The sequence below is a fragment of the Tympanuchus pallidicinctus genome, unplaced genomic scaffold (assembly GCF_026119805.1).
Source record: "Tympanuchus pallidicinctus isolate F22 unplaced genomic scaffold, pur_lepc_1.0 scaffold21, whole genome shotgun sequence".
NCBI classification, from domain to species: Eukaryota; Metazoa; Chordata; class Aves; order Galliformes; family Phasianidae; genus Tympanuchus; species Tympanuchus pallidicinctus.
The window spans coordinates 587,127-602,490 of record NW_026294733.1 but is presented as its reverse complement, the minus strand read 5'-3'; the positions used below and the strand labels follow the sequence as shown (position 1 = coordinate 602,490).

At 56.8% G+C, this 15,364-nt stretch overlaps 1 protein-coding gene across 4 annotated transcripts; it reads left to right on the top strand.

Annotated features, from left to right (window-relative positions):
* Positions 1 to 1,313: 1,313 nt before the first annotated feature.
* On the top strand, positions 1,314 to 13,683 carry ANXA6 (annexin A6). Of its 4 annotated transcripts, XM_052684429.1 has the most exons (26): positions 3,427 to 3,486; positions 3,637 to 3,684; positions 5,432 to 5,516; positions 5,799 to 5,893; positions 6,011 to 6,124; positions 6,211 to 6,301; positions 6,379 to 6,458; positions 6,538 to 6,594; positions 6,712 to 6,805; positions 7,049 to 7,144; positions 7,291 to 7,349; positions 7,570 to 7,692; positions 7,889 to 7,947; positions 8,214 to 8,292; positions 9,040 to 9,121; positions 9,344 to 9,438; positions 9,630 to 9,743; positions 9,839 to 9,929; positions 10,238 to 10,317; positions 10,461 to 10,514; positions 11,721 to 11,738; positions 12,038 to 12,134; positions 12,517 to 12,612; positions 12,764 to 12,822; positions 13,103 to 13,225; positions 13,329 to 13,683. In XM_052684429.1, exons 2-26 carry the CDS (start codon positions 3,667 to 3,669, stop codon positions 13,386 to 13,388), a joined length of 2,019 nt encoding a protein of 672 aa, XP_052540389.1. In that variant the 5' UTR covers positions 3,427 to 3,486; positions 3,637 to 3,666; the 3' UTR covers positions 13,389 to 13,683. The 4 variants fall into 4 exon arrangements, with proteins under 4 accessions (XP_052540392.1, XP_052540389.1, XP_052540390.1 ...); XM_052684432.1 differs by lacking the exons at positions 3,427 to 3,486; positions 11,721 to 11,738 and adding an exon at positions 1,314 to 1,442 and having other exon boundaries at positions 10,461 to 10,532; XM_052684430.1 differs by lacking the exon at positions 11,721 to 11,738 and having other exon boundaries at positions 10,461 to 10,532.
* The last annotated feature ends 1,681 nt before the right edge of the window (positions 13,684 to 15,364 follow it).

Below are 15,364 nucleotides of genomic sequence, written 5' to 3'. Positions count from 1 at the left end.
CGCCCCTGCCCTCCGCTGACCACCGCTCTTGCAGTACAATGGGAAATCTATGCAGAAATATTTCTCCCATAATGCCTTCCAAACCATACACACGAGCACACAATGCTAATGGGCTCAGGGACATTAGTGAGGGGTTTCCATTGTTTCAAAGCTGCTGGGGCAGGTGGAAGGGAGAAGCTCTTCCCTCCCTCTCCCTTTCCATGGTTCCTGCAACAGTAGCACCCATCCAGATTTGGGGGGTGCTGAGCCCAGGGGCTGCACTCAGGCACTGACATCTCCATTGGAAGGGGACATCAGCAGGGAGGGGACAAAGCCTAGAAGTACACAGAGCACACAGAGCACAGAGACATGCTCTGAGCCCCACATCCCCAGTGCACCCCCTGAGCACCTCTGGGGCACTGAGCACAGCGTGGCACCAGGAGGAGAGCGGGGCCATCGTCCTGCAGCGCAGCACAGGCTGAACAAAGCCACATTTGTCACCCACGCAGCCTCACGAGTGAGGTCTCCAGCCACCAACGCCTTCCCCAGGGAACATTGCCCTGGGGGAGAACAACAGCGCAGGGGGTGCAGCATGAGTGGCTCCTGACAATGGGGTGTCTGTGGTTCCCTGCGAGACAGTCCAATCCCATGCTGGCCATGGGCCGTGTCACAGCCCACCTGGGATCAATGTTACAGGCTGCAGGATGCCAGGGGTTAGGTGTCAGCACCACGCATCCCAAAATGGCCCAGCTTTCCTCATGCTGCTGTCACAGCAGGGACATCACTGTAGCCCTGTGCTGGTTGGGGAAAGGTGCTGGCGGGGAGCAGGGGCTCACCTTGGTGCAATGGGGGGCTGCAGAAAAGGAGCACCGTGCAGATGCTCAGCCTGCAACTCCACCCATGGCTTTGCTGCAAAGTCTTTGCTCTGGGTTTGCAGGGGGACCGAGCTGCTCTCCTTGCAGCACCCAGCTCCTGCCTCACGTATGCCTGCAGCATCCAAATCAGCATCTTGCAGCTTGCTTTGGCAGAGGGCATCAGGGATGGATGCTGCAAGTTCTGTGCAGGTGGAGATGTCCGGCAGAAGGAGCGGGCAGTGGGGCACCCTGGTGTTACCCTGGAGAGTGGCAGCAATGAAATTTCTGCAGCTGAAACATTATCCCTGCGCTCCCCCTGCAGCCCCACAGCCTCAACCAACACTGGGGTTTCCTACTACCATCCCCAAGCCCTGGCAGGGACGGCCGGCATCGGGTCACCCCACACTGCGCTCATCCAAAATCACGGGGTTTGGGGTGGGGAGGGTGGGAGCGCAGCTCTGACCCCGTAGCCACGGCGGGCGGGGATTGGGGCCGGCAGCAGTGACGTTGTTAGGAGGGAAGGAACAGCTGCAAGGACGGGCACACGGCCACCAGTACGCCAGCAGCGCGCCTGGCTGCTCCGCTACCCAACAGGCCTCGGCCGTGCTGGTAAGTGTGAGCTGCCGTGCAAGGGGCGTGCAAAGCAAAGGCACCGCGGTGCAGTGCGAGGGGAGAGGGGAGGGAGGGGGAAGCGATGGTGAGGGGTGAGGGATGCAAGCAGAGGGGGGCTGAGGGGACGCTGGCAACCAGCCCTTTCTTTTTCTTTTCTTTTTTTTCCTTTTTTTTTTTTCTTCTTTTTTTAAACTTTATTTGCAAAGCCATTCCTTTCTAACAAAAGCCGGGGCTGCGCTGCTGTGGGGATGGAGGGGTTTAGAGGCACTTTTAAGGCACAGACGTTGCTGCAGGGCCGGGGCCCATGGGTGTGTCCGGCAGTGGCGATGTGGCTTTGTGCGCTCTGAGCTGCACAAACACCCATCACCGTGCCCTGGGACACCCACACCTGCCCTCCACGGAGGGAAATCCCATTTCTTTTACTAACGGTGAGGTTTTGTGCAGGGAAACGCCTGAAATGCACTTTAGCGCAGGGGACTTTTGGCACTAGGGTGTGGCAGGGGACCTCGGCCCTCCCCCCCCCCCCCTTTTCTCGGTGTGGGGCACATCTGCAACGTTTCCAACCCCTTGGAGCTCTTTTTCCTCCCTGGGGCAGGGTGAGAAGTTCTGGGTGTGCCACAGCCTCTGCCCTGCTGCAGTGACAGAGCCATGGTGTGGGCCAGGACAGGATCCGGCCATCTGTACCAGGATTTTGGCAAGGGCTTGCAAGGAGCTGAGTGTGCTAAAGTGGCTGCAAAGCAGGGCTGATGCAGATAGGACAGATGGTGTGTGTGCATCATTTAGGGCCACTTTTGGCCCAGGGGCACAGTGCTCTCCATCAGGTTAGGCTGGGGGCTGCATGGAGCTTCAGTCACCTGGGGAAGAGTTGGATCCATTCTCTCTGGGTCTACACAAATGTCTCAGCCCCACGGTGAGCTCTGCTATGAAGGACAGCAGGCACACTGCAGGCACTGGGTGTGGCAGGGCACTCACTGCTGTGATGAGCAGGGCGGACTCAGCCTGGCTGCTGCATGCGGAGAGGGAGGGAGCATTGTGCTGCAGGGCTTCCTCTGTGGCTAGAGAGGATGAAGCCCACATCCCCTGCAACACAGAGGGTCTTGAGAGGCATTGGAAGCATGCACGGGCCGAGGGCTGGGATCCATGGCACCCATCTGGTGCACTGCAGCCCTGCTGCAATGCTGGGGCTCTCCCAGAGCTGAAAAGAGAAAGCAGCAGCTCAGCTTTTCTGCAAGACTTCCTGCCCTGGCAAGGATGCTTGCGGAAATGCTCAGTGCCAGAAGGTGCCCTGCAGCACGGGCAGGGCCTCACCCTCCTCTGCTGTCTGCTCTCGCAGGGACATGGGGTGAAGCTGGGTGAATTTGTGTGCTTTCCCCCTGCTTGCTGCCCGGCTGGAAGCCCAGAGGGGCCCAGCTGTGCCTTGTGCTCCTGTGCAATGTGTAGCAGAGGGAGGCCGGCACTGGCAGAGCGTGATGGGGACGGCGCTGGGGCCAAAGGCTCAGATGGTGCTCAGGGACTCCTGCAGGGCCGCCCTCCATTTTCCAGCTGTTCCTCTCCCTCCAACAGCTTTCTCAGAATTGCCTGGGGACTTTCTCCATGGGGGTGGGGAAGGTTTACATTGAGACAGACTGCAGCTATAAATGGTGATGGTTGTTAGAAAACAACCTACTTGTTACCCTGGAAACCCCAGAAACCCATCTAGGTTTCCGGAGCTCCGCTCTGTGTACTGAGCTGATGGCAGTGCTGATTTGGTGTGCAGAAACCCAGGTGCTGCCTGGTCCCATATGGCAGCAGGGATTCCCCAGGCATCCCTGAAGCCAGGGTGCCTTCAGGGCCATTGGGATGCACAGTCACAGCCCAGCAGCATGGGCGCATCATGGGGCATGGCAAGGAGGTGGGATCAGTGCCAGAGCATGCTCCCCAAAGAGGATGCTCAGCCCATTTCCACATATTCAGCACTTTCTTCCCCTCATGGGTTCTTTTCTGCAGCAGCAGGAAACTGTGCAGGCTCACATCATCTGCACTGCTCCCATCTTGCTGCCAGGTGCCAAAGGAGCTCAGCTGTGATCCCTCCATGGTCACCCTACAGTGCCCTGGAGGGGACAGGGAACACCCAGCTGTCTGTTCTGATAGATGGTTGCAGGGTACCAGGGGATGTTTTGGCTCACGTCTGTTTTTCTGCTCCCTCCTGCAGCTCCTCTGTGTCCTCATCCCTGCGATTCCCATGGCGCCCAAAGGAAAGGTATAGTGACTGCACTCTATGGGGTGCTTGGGTGGGATGGGTTCTGGGAGGCCATGGGAGTGTTGCCCCCAGGGCTGGGATAGCAGCCGTGTGGTGTGGGGGTGTGGTGTGGGGTCTGTGCACATTCTGGTCTCCCCAGGCAACACCAGCAGATGGAGGTAATGCTGGTGGGGGGAACTAGAGGCAAGCCAGGGGCAAAAATCCCTTTGAGACCACAGTGGGATGGGGGAGAGAAGTGGCTGACTGCCCTGCTGCTCGCCATTGCCTTTAGAAAACACACCATTATTGCCAAAAGTCCAGCAAACTGCGGCATCTCACTCAGTGGTTGCCTCTGAGTGGGGAACTGGGGCACAGCGTGGGTGAGCATCGGTGGTCCAGAGCCCAAGCAGCTGCTGAGGGTGGGAGCGGAGACACGCTGGGAATTTTGCCTCCGCCCCACCAGTCCCAGCCTGGCTTATTTTTAGCTCTGAGATGAGTCAGAGGCTGGAGGAGGGGAGGTGGGGGGCCCTGAGCTGCTGGAGCAGGGGGACGGAGGGCTTGGAAGTGTGGGAAGGCACAGCGGGATGGATGCTGCTTCCCTCCCCAGCAATGTTCTGCACCTCTTTGGGGTCCTGTGGGAAGCAGGGGGTGATGCACCTACGTCCTGCCTCAGTTTCCCTGATTCCCACCACACAGCACTGCAGCTGGCCTTGGCCGCCAGCTCTGTGTCACCCACCCATGAGATCCCAGCACCCTTCAGCCACCCTTGTCCCTTCTTGCTGCCTCTGGGCACCTCCCTTTCCCTGCCTCTCCTTGTCAATGCCATGTGTGTGCTGGCAGCAGGAGGGTCTGGAGCTGCCGGGAAGTGGGGCTAAATGCAGCTCTCGGATGAATCAGCTGCAACACGATCTGCACCCATGCCTGCACGCCTCCCTTGAGGACAGTGTCTCCTCTCTGCAAGCTCTGGTCCCCAGCCCTACTCCCTTTCCCGTATGAAACTGCTTAAGGAGTTCCACTGCTCAGCTCTTCCCACAGCAGAGATGTGTCCAGTTCCTTATACCACAGCATTGTGTCAGTTTCAGATCTGCTTCCATCCCAGGCTTGTGCTGACAAAATGCAGGGTCTGACCCCAGGCTCTGCTGGGATGACTGACCCTGGGCAAAGTTAACCTGGGGACAGAAACCCCAACCCCTGCTCTTTCTAGTCACTGCCTCATTGCTTGGACCCCATGCAGAGCTCAGGCATCCTCAGCATCCTGAGGGTTTCCCTGCTCACAACAGGAGGCAGAGAAAATGACTTTCTTTTGTTTGCTTTGGGTTTGCACTGCTAATTCCCTGAAGCCCCTGCTGCTTTGCAGGAGTCCCTGCATTTAGGGGTCTTCCAGGAGCTTCCTCTTTCAGCCACCCAAACCCTCAGCTGCCCCCAGGAGAGCCAACAGGACTACTAACAAACACCTGGGTCAGGGAGGGCTGCATTCAGCTTAACCTTGGGCAAACAGAGAGCAGTGCCAGCAAAATACAAGTGGGAAGGTCACGGTCTACAGGGACATGAGACACAAACAATTTATGCAGCAAGGAGAGCAAACAGGAAAGGAAACAATTGGAAAGAAGAACAGTGTTTGGGTTTGAGGCTGAGCTCAGCTCTCTCAGCCCCAGGCAGGAGCCAGCCTCATTCTGCTGCCCCTCAGCCTTCAGTTCTTCTTCCCCCCCTCCGAAGCACTGGTCATGGGCTGCCCTCCCCCTGCATCTCCTTGCTTCCTCCCTCCCAGGTTTACAGGGGCTCGGTGAAGGACTTCCCAGGCTTCAATGCCAGCCAGGATGCAGACGCCTTGTACAATGCCATGAAGGGATTTGGTATGGACGCTCCTCGAGGCTGTCACCCCAGGACCACCCTGATGTCCTTCAGTTGCCAACTGCATGCTGGGTGCCCCGCATCGCAACCCTTCCACCTGCTTAGTTCAGCAGCATGCCAGGATTGCTCCCAGCTCCCCCTCTCCCGTTCCTCCCCACAGTTCTGCTTCTGCTCCCACCCTGAGCCAGCAGCAGCTTTGGGCATGGTGGGATGGTGATGGTGAGCCCAAAGTGGGGTGGGACCCAGCCATGGGGCCAGACGCAGCCACCTGACTTTCCCCACAGGCAGTGACAAGGATGCCATCCTTGACCTCATCACATCCCGCAGCAACAAGCAGCGTGTAGAGATCTGCCAAGCCTACAAGTCCCAATATGGGAAGGTAACAGCAGAAATGTGCCCTGATCCGCACCCCAAATGCTGCATCCTGCACCCTCAGGGGATGCTGTGTGGCCAAAAGCATCTCAGCCCCTTCCTCCTTCTCCTTGTTCTCCCCCAGGACCTCATTGCAGACCTCAAATACGAGCTGACGGGCAAGTTTGAGCGGCTGATTGTAAGCTTGATGCGGCCTCCGGCTTATAGCGATGCCAAGGAGATCAAAGATGCCATTGCAGTAAGGGCTGATCGGGCTCTGGGAGCCCTCTGGGGATGCCCTCAGCTCTCCCCGCTGCTCACAGCGCTGTGTGTCTGTGCTCGAAGGGTGTTGGCACGGATGAGAAGTGCCTCATTGAGATCCTCGCCTCCCGCACCAACCAGGAGATCCACGACCTGGTGGCTGCCTACAAGGACGGTGAGGGCTGGGGAAGGACAGGGGAGAACTAAGGGGATCTCAGCTCCCCCAGCGCTGAATTTTCCATCTTTCACTAGCATACGAGAGAGACCTGGAGGCTGACATCGTTGGGGACACATCGGGCCACTTCAAGAAGATGCTTGTTGTCCTGCTTCAGGTATGTCTGTCTGTCTGTCCAGCCTCGGCCAGCAGTGGGTGCTTCACCCGGCAGGGCTGAGCCCATGGCCATCCCACAGGGCGCCAGGGAGGAGGATGATGTGGTGAGCGAGGACTTGGTGGAGCAGGATGCCAAGGTGAGGCTCATGGGTGGCATCTGAGTAGGGTGGCATGGGGATGAGCCAGACCTGGGGCTGCAAAGAGTGCAAGTAGCACTCTGATTCAGGCTCTCTGCCCCCTCCCCATTCCATAAGGACCTGCTGGAAGCTGGTGAGCTGAAGTGGGGCACTGATGAGGCTCAGTTCATCTACATCCTGGGCCGGCGGAGCAAGCAGCACCTCCGTATGGGTGAGCACCTGCAGGGCTTGGGCACCTCCTGCCAAGGCCACCTGCATGGACCATGGGGCCTGACTTCTTCTGGGGCACAATGCATGCCCCAGAAAGGACTGGGCTGACCTATAGGAGGGATAGGGATTTCCAAGCCACTGGAACACCATACCCACAGAGTGGTTTATACCCTAAAGGGGTGCTGTTCCACTCCTGGTAGCCCCAAAAGGGCTCAGCATCCAACACTCTACTCTCCTAACGCAGTCTTTGATGAGTACCTGAAGATTTCGGGGAAGCCAATCGAGAGGAGCATCCGGGGAGAGCTCTCTGGTGACTTCGAGAAGCTGATGCTGGCAGTAGGTATGGTGGTGCAGTTGGGTGGTGAAACCATCACTGGCATTGCTGGGGCTGCATGGTGCAGCACAAGCACCGGTGGGGTCAGGGGGGTGACTGTACAGGGCAGGCTGCCATCGTCCCCTCCTTCACTTTGTCCATTTCCCCTGCAGTGAAGTGCATCAGAAGCACAGCAGAGTATTTTGCTGAAAGGCTCTACAAAGCCATGAAGGTGGGTACATCGCCCCAGCCCAAGGAAATCTCCCCTCACCATGCCAATGAGTGGCTGTGAAGCCAGGACTTGTGTCCTGGGACATCGGCTCTTCCCTACAAAGGACTCACCAGACTTGGGATTGAGGGAAACCCAATAGAGAGCCCCAAATCCAAGCATCCTTCCCAGTGTGAATGGGTTTGCAATTCCAGGGCTTAACACAAGGGATGCTCCATTGCAGGGGTTGGGCACAAGGGATAACACGCTGATCCGCATCATGGTGTCACGCAGCGAGATTGACATGCTGGACATCCGGGAGGTGTTCAGGACCAAGTATGACAAATCTCTCCACAACATGATAAAGGTGAGGGCTGGGGAGTCCTGCTCTCCCAGTGCTGCCTCCCTCCCAATGCTGAGCGTGGGGCAGCCCAGGCACCAGGGCTCCAGCTCGAGAGGACAGCTCAGGGAGCCCTTCTCCCTGTGCCATTCCTACGGCACCATCCTGTGACCATAGTGCAATCCTGCCATGCACCATCATCCATCTCTGTTCATCCTTCCAGGAGGACACCTCTGGAGAATACAAGAAGGCGCTGCTGAAGCTTTGCGGAGGGGATGATGAGTAAGAACACCTGCCACCCCCTTTTCCATCCATCCTTGTCCCTCTGGGGCTGGGTACAAACCTATGGTTTGGTTCCCTGCGGAGTACCCAGCTGGGTCTGGTGACCTTGTGGTCCCCTTAACACTCCCACCACTGATGCCACAGTCCCTTCCACTTGCCCCATGCCCAACACATGGTGGCTGTGGAACCCTGGGGATGTGCAGGACGGGGTGGCTGCAGGGCAGGGTGCAACTCACTGTCTGCCTGTCCTTGCCATCCCATTGCAGTGCCGCAGGTGAGTTCTTCCCCGAGGCAGCACAGGTGGCCTATCGGATGTGGGAGCTTAGCGCGGTGGCCAAAGTGGAGGTCAGCACCCTCAGCCCCTGCCCCCAGCCTCCTCTGCTCACCGCCAGCTTGGGAACTGCCTGCTCCCTTCTGTCACGGGGCACAACCCGTGTCCCCTTTCTACCTCTTGCTGTGTGCCTTCTTTCAACTCTTGTTTCTCTGATTTTGGGGCACAATGTCAGATCAGCGTAACTATGCAGGGCTAGCCAGTCCTGTCCCCACTAACCCGTCTTTCAGAAGCCTCTCTCACTGAGGCAGCAGCTCCTGCATGTCTGTGTGGTGCAGCCTGCACAGCCCCAGGGCACTCACCCCAGAGCAAGGGTACCCAGGGCACAGTTGGTGGGACCTGCATGTGGCTGGAGGTACCTAAAACACAGTGCTTTAGGGTGGGCAGAGAGATGCCCAGAGGGCTGGGAGCCCCGGTGCTGTGCTGGGAGTTGTGTAAGGACACTGGGCATGATTTCTTTCTGTGCCCTTCTCCTGGCTCTCAGCTGATGAGGTCTCAGTGCTAAGGGATGGCAAAAAGCAGAACACTGAGACATAGGGCTGCCTGCCACCTGCTCCCCTCTCTCTGCTGCCTGGCTATGGTTTACCCTCAGATGGAAGGGGTGATGGTATTGGGGACATCCTCACCCAGCTCCAGGTGCTCGCACTAACCCACCACCTGCTTTGGCTTGGGCTTGCTGGGTGGCACTGTCCCTCCCTCCACCCTTCCTTCCTCCCATCCTGCTGCCTACGGGCAAATCCACACACTCTGTATCTCCACAGCTGCGAGGAACCGTGCAGCCCGTGGGCAACTTCAATGATGATGGTGATGCGCAGGTGCTGCGGAAGGCAATGAAGGGCCTGGGTAAGTGCACCCAGCCCCATGCTGGATCCATGGGGAGATGCTCCCCAACAGATCCCAGGGCAGAAAACCCATGCAGGGCTGCAGAATAGCCCTGGGACAATAAAGCATGAGCTTTGTAGCTACGTAAGCTCCTCCTCATGCACCAGTTTGCAGGGGGTGACAATGTGCACGGCTCTATTGGACCCTTGGAGCCCCTCACCTGCATCTCTGCTGTCATTGCAGGCACAGATGAAGGGGCCATCATCGAGGTGCTCACACAGAGGAGCAATGCCCAGAGGCAGCAGATTCTGAAGGCCTACAAGGCTCACTATGGCAGGGTACCGCTGGCTTCTCCTGTCCTGATCCATTGCTCTGCCTGTGTCCTTCCCTCCTCAATGTCATTTCCTCGCTGCAAGTAATCCTGCTGGGGCCTTCCCAGCTGCATCCCTCCACACATTTCTCCCTGCTGCTGCATTGGACTGTCCCTGCAGAAGGAGCTGGCACACCAAACATCCCATTGCTTTTGCAGGACCTGCTGGCAGACCTGAAGTCAGAGCTATCAGGAAGCCTGGCCAAGCTGATCCTCGGGCTCATGCTGACACCGGCGCAGTACGATGCCAAGCAGCTGAGGAAGGCAGTGGAGGTGGGTGTCATAGTAATGCACTGGCTTCTGCATGCACAGACAGCGCGGGTTTTGCTGCATGGACAGGATGAAGGCCTGGGGATGCTCTCTTGCAGGGGGCTGGCACAGATGAGAGCACCCTTATTGAGATCATGGCCACACGGAACAACCAGGAGATTGCAGCGATCAACGAGGCGTACCAGCAAGGTATGGGATGGGAGGGGTGTGGGAAGCACTGAGGGCCATGCATTTCTTTCCCTTCCACCCGAGCCCCCTTCTCCTTATGGAACAAGAGCAGCAAGAGCTAGGTTAAACCCACAGCCCCTTCTGCCCCAGAGCCCTCTGGTTTAAAGCAGGCAGCTCTGTGTTCCCAGCAGAAAGACATCACAGCTGCTGGGCTGGTCCCCACCTCCATGCTCTAGAGGCATCTGGAGGCACAAAGAGACCCCACGAGTGGGTCACAGGGACAGTGGGTGCTGGTGGCTGGCAGAGCTCAGCTGTCCCCTTGCCCTCAGCCTACCACAAGAGCTTGGAGGACGACCTGAGCTCTGACACATCGGGGCACTTCAAGAGGATCCTCGTCTCCTTGGCTCTGGTATGGACAGCTCTCATGTGAGGCATTGCTGCAGGTTGTGGGGATGTGGCTGTGGGCTGGGAGAGCCCTGTCTGTCCTCCCCTCACCTGGGACTTTCCCAGATTTCTTCCCCAAATCTCCATGATTTTTGCACTGACCCACAGGGCAATCGTGATGAGGGACCGGAGAACCTCACACAGGCACACGAAGATGCCAAGGTGAGAAGCTCACAAGCTGTTTGTATAGGATCAAGGGCATTGCATCCTCAGGGCAACACATGGTGCTGGGGTTGGGTCTCTGCAAGCTGCAGGGAGAAATGGCAAGTGAAAGGATGTCAGCTCTCAGGACTGATTTCTGCAGCCCTGCCTGATGCGCTGGGTGATGCTGCTCCATGCACACATAGCAGCCCCAGGGAGCACCCAGCCAAAGCTGCACTGTTCTTGTGAAGAGTGGCTGCTTTGGGGTTCCACAGCACACAGCAGTACTGAAACACGGATCTTCAGCTTCAAAAGCAGCTTTGGGCTGGCCTGCAGGAGGCACTCACCTTTTTGCCTTGTGCATGGGGAAGCACTGAAGCTTATGCTGCTTTGCACCTCACCAGTGCTCAGGATGCTGCCCCAAACCATCCCCTGGTCTTCACTGGGTGATGATGAGCCAAGACCAGATGGGGAGGGCTGAGAGAGCAGAATTGGGGTGCTGGGCCCATCACCTGGGGTCCTGTTCTTTCAGGTCGAGACTTCTCCAAAGGTGATGGAGAGCTTGGTGGCTGCAGGTCCTGCACTGCAGCCATATCCTGCTCCCTCGGGCTGCCTCCCCATTCTGCAGCAGGATGGCGCTGTGCTCTTCCCCTCCTTTTCTTCCCTTTGGCTTCATTTGGCATGTGGTGAAGAATGGGGAGGGGCCCCTTTCTGGGGCAAGCATCGCTCCTTGGGCCACAGAGCAAGGGGCCACCTCTCCCCAACCTAGCATCCCTGCCCCAGTGCATGCCATAAGCATGGGGACAGTCGAGCTGCTGCCAGCAGAGGGAGCGGCTGCTTCGCTTCTGCATGCGCTAGTGCTGCTGCTGGTGCTGCTGCAGAGAAAGAGAGAGCAAAGGATGACGAGCACAGGGATTGCAGCTGGACTGCAGCTGTCCCGGCGCCGGGTGGTGTTCTGCTGCAAAGCAGCAGTGGCTGGTGTGCTCCAGATCTGGGTTGCTCAAATCCAGCCCCAGCTCTGTCCCATTCTCTCAGTCCCCATTAGCCTGGGACCGAACTGGAGGAGGAGATGGGGGATTCTGCGATCAGCTCAGCCCTGGGGAAGCAGGGGACAGGTCATTTTGTGGGCTTTTGATAGACTTCCCTCACATTGTCAAAGGAAAGCGAAAGGTTGTGCAGCACCTTCTGATCCTGTTGTCTTCCTGTCTCTCTCTTTCTCTCCACCAGGTTATTGCTGAGACCCTGGTGAGTGCCTGCCCTATTGCTCCTCAGCCTTGTGCATACTTCTGAGAGCTGCAGTCCATGGGTGCAGGGCTGGGGCTGGGGTTTCCTGTGTCCGGCAGCTCTGAGTTCCCTGTGCACTATCGGTCATCCACCTCAAAAGATGGAAAGAATAACTCTAATGACAAGCATTCCATCTTTTTCGTAAAAACTGGAGAACATCACTTTTTGTCAGACACAATGCGTGGTTGTGCAGCTGGGAACCTTCACATCTATAAAGAGCTGACTGCCATCTCTCCTCTCGCTCTCTCTTCCTCCCGCAGAAACTTGCTGACGTTGCCAGCAATGACTCCAGTGACTCCCTGGAGACCCGCTTCCTCAGCATCCTCTGCACCCGCAGCTACCCGCACCTCCGCAGAGGTAGGACTGCCCCGCTCCTTCCTGCTGGGGGAGATGTGACACTGAGGGACATGGTTTAGTGGGCACAGTAGTGATGAGTCAGTGGTTGGACTCGATGCCCTTGATGGTCTTTTCCAACCTTAATGATTCTATGATTATGATTTTGTCATTCTGTGCTGGATCCTGCCTGTGACACTAGTGCTCTGATCGTTGGGTGGCCCCATGTCTCCAGCAGTGATGGGGAGGAGGCAGGGGGAGGAGATAGCATAGACCCCAATTGGGATGGTTGACTGGGGTCACCCAAGCTTGTCCCATGCTGTCCAGAAACCTCCGCATTTGATGCTTGGGTCTCCTGGGGCTGGGACAAGCGCTTGGTGCTGATCTTTCCTCTCCCCATCCCAAGTTTTCCAGGAGTTTGTCAAAATGACCAACCACGACGTGGAGCACTCCATCAGGAAGCGGATGTCAGGAGATGTGAGAGATGCCTTTGTGGCCATCGGTCAGTGCAGGGCACCAGGCAGCAGCCCCTTTGCCTGCGTCCTCCCTGCTTTGGGGCAGGGGGGCTCACAGCACGGCGTGGGGTTGGGACATCTACAGGGCATTCTATGGGGCTGTGCTTGCACTCAGCTTCTCTCCCCTCTGTGTTGCAGTGCGGAGCGTGAAGAACAAGCCAGCCTTCTTTGCTGACAAGCTCTACAAGTCCATGAAGGTACAGATGGGCTCTCCTAAGGGAACAGGGCTATGGGACCCTCTGGGACTCTGATTTCATCCCATTGTAGCAATGGGGCTTGGCCTCCAGCCATCCCCAAGGGAGCAGGACTGAGCTCATACCAGTTCTGGATTAGCAGAGACACAGGAAGCTTGTGTCATGCCGGCAGCGAGCCCTGCATACGCCTAAGTGGTGACCTCCAAATTGGGCTGTGCTGGATATGCTGAGAGGCTCCCGTGCCCCTCTTTCTGGGTTTATTTGTTCAAATTCCCCTCCACAGGGTGCCGGCACAGATGAGAGGACCCTCACTCGGATCATGATTTCCCGGAGCGAGATCGACTTGCTCAACATCCGGGACGAGTTCATAGACCTGTTTGACAAATCTCTGTACCATATGATCGAGGTAAGGGGAGGGGGGCACCCCACTTGACTCAGTACTTTTTCTGGCCAAGCCATAACCTGAAGATCTGGGGGCAGAGAGCACTGAGCCAGATGTCCTCTTGCAGAAGGACACCTCCGGTGACTATCGCAATGCTCTGCTGGCCCTGTGTGGGGGGGATGACTAGGAGGCCAGGCCAGCCTCGACGTCGTGTCTGAGCCAGCACATGCACACCCACCGCCTGGATGTCACCGCAGCTTCGGGGGCTTTGGGGGACGCGGGGGTCCTGCGGAGCACAGCTCGTTTCGCACCGGAGAGCAGCACCGCATTGCGGGAGGGGGGCACACGGGGAGGGGACTCCATGGGGGGGATTACTGTCTGCCTCAGTGCAAATGCATACACGAATGTGCCACTAGCCCAGGAATTTATCCGTATCAGAAAGATGGTTTTAAATCTCATGAATAAAACCTTACTGTCACTGACGTTGGGGTGAGACCTGTCCATTTGTTCATAGAATTGTTTGAGTTGGAAGGGATCCTTAGAAGCTATCTGGTCTGACTTCCCTGCAATGAACAGGGACACATGCAGCTCAATCAGGAGCTCGGAGCCCCGTCCAGCCTGACCTTGGGTGTCTCCAGGGATGGGATATCCACCACCATTTTAAGCAACTGGTGCCTCACACCCTTATCATCAAAAGGCTGTTAACCACTCTGGGGCTGGCAGCAGTGCATGGATGTCACCCAGAGCTTCTGAAAGCTCTTCCCATACCTCTGAAAGCCCCTGGCAGGTTCTGTGCTGTTCCCCTCTGTGCTGTGGTCAGGGCTGGATCTCGTGCGGATGGGGCTTTCATAAACCAGAGATACACATCAGGCTGAATGGCACCCAGCCGTCCTCACACACAGCTTCCTGTGCTTTCAAGTTGTCAAAACAGCAGTTGAAATGCACATGCCATGCAGGCTACACCCCCAAAGAGTTTATGTTTGCACTTCCCCCAGCTCCCAAGAGGAAAGAACTGGAATTTCCAAAAGTGGGAAATTCCAGCACTTTCAATTGTTTCCAAGTCAGAACAAAAAGTCTTAAATACCCACATTTTCCTCGGAACAGCCTGATGAGGAAAGGCTCACCTTCAAAATATCAAAGCAGCATTAGGAGTAATAACGCAACATTATTACAGTATTTCAAACCCAGCTGAGGTCAAGCAGTAGCAACATGTAGAGACAAACCACGGAAGCTGACATGCCTTGGTTTGGGGTTATTGCACTGAGCGTTCTCTTGATGTGTTCCTGTAAAACACCCCCTGTGACAAACATGCTTTTCTCGAGGGTGAGCAACTCCACTGAACAATTTCATCTTCTATGAGATTTCATAGAACATCCCAAGTTGGGAAGAACCCGAAAGGACCACTGAGTCCAACTCCTCCCTATAGGTCCCTATAAGTCCTTGCCTTCCCTATACATGTGCAGGGATGGGCCTCCACCCCACTGACCGCTATAAACCTGTGACCAACCACTCCATCACCCACTGGCTCTGAGCAGCACAGGACCACATATGAGCCTCAGTGCTGCCTCCAGCCCTGCTGAAGCTGTGCCACTGCCAGCACCTCCCCAGGGAGCCCACCTGACCCCCACATTCCATTTCTCCATGTTAGGAATTTCCCTGGCACCCACTGCCAAAACAGTGAGATACCAGAGTCACACAGTGTTTGGGGACAGGGAGGGAGAGCAGGATGGGATTTCCTCCTCAGTGGAACACCCTCCCTTGGAAGAGATCTCTGGGCAGCTCCTGTTGCCAACAAGCCTTTGTCCTGCTTTCTGCACACAGCATTGCAGCAATCCATCTGCATCATCTGTTGCTGCAGCTGGAACAGAATGCAGTCAGCAGCATTTGAATTGCTGGAAATACTTGAGCCTAGTTAATATCCTATTTAAGCATCAGATATTTAAACATTCAGCCTTCACACTGCTGCGGCCAGCAGCACACCTGGGGCTGCTCACAGTGGGCTGTGCTCTGAGAGAAAGCTGCAAACAGGACTGAACTCAGCAAATTGCTGCCAGTGCCCAAACCGATGGGCACAGAGAAGGGAAGGAAGCAGGAGAGCTGTGAGCAGGGCACGGTCCTGAGGCAGGACCCCGCCAGCCAGCCACACTTAGGGCTGTAGCTGCC

Coding starts and splice junctions, on each gene's coding strand:
- ANXA6 (XM_052684432.1), top strand. Junction 5,894..6,010: donor ACAAGTCCCAATATGGGAAG/GTAACAGCAGAA, acceptor GTTCTCCCCCAG/GACCTCATTGCAGACCTCAA. Junction 10,533..12,037: donor AGGTGAGAAGCTCACAAGCT/GTTTGTATAGGA, acceptor TTCCTCCCGCAG/AAACTTGCTGACGTTGCCAG.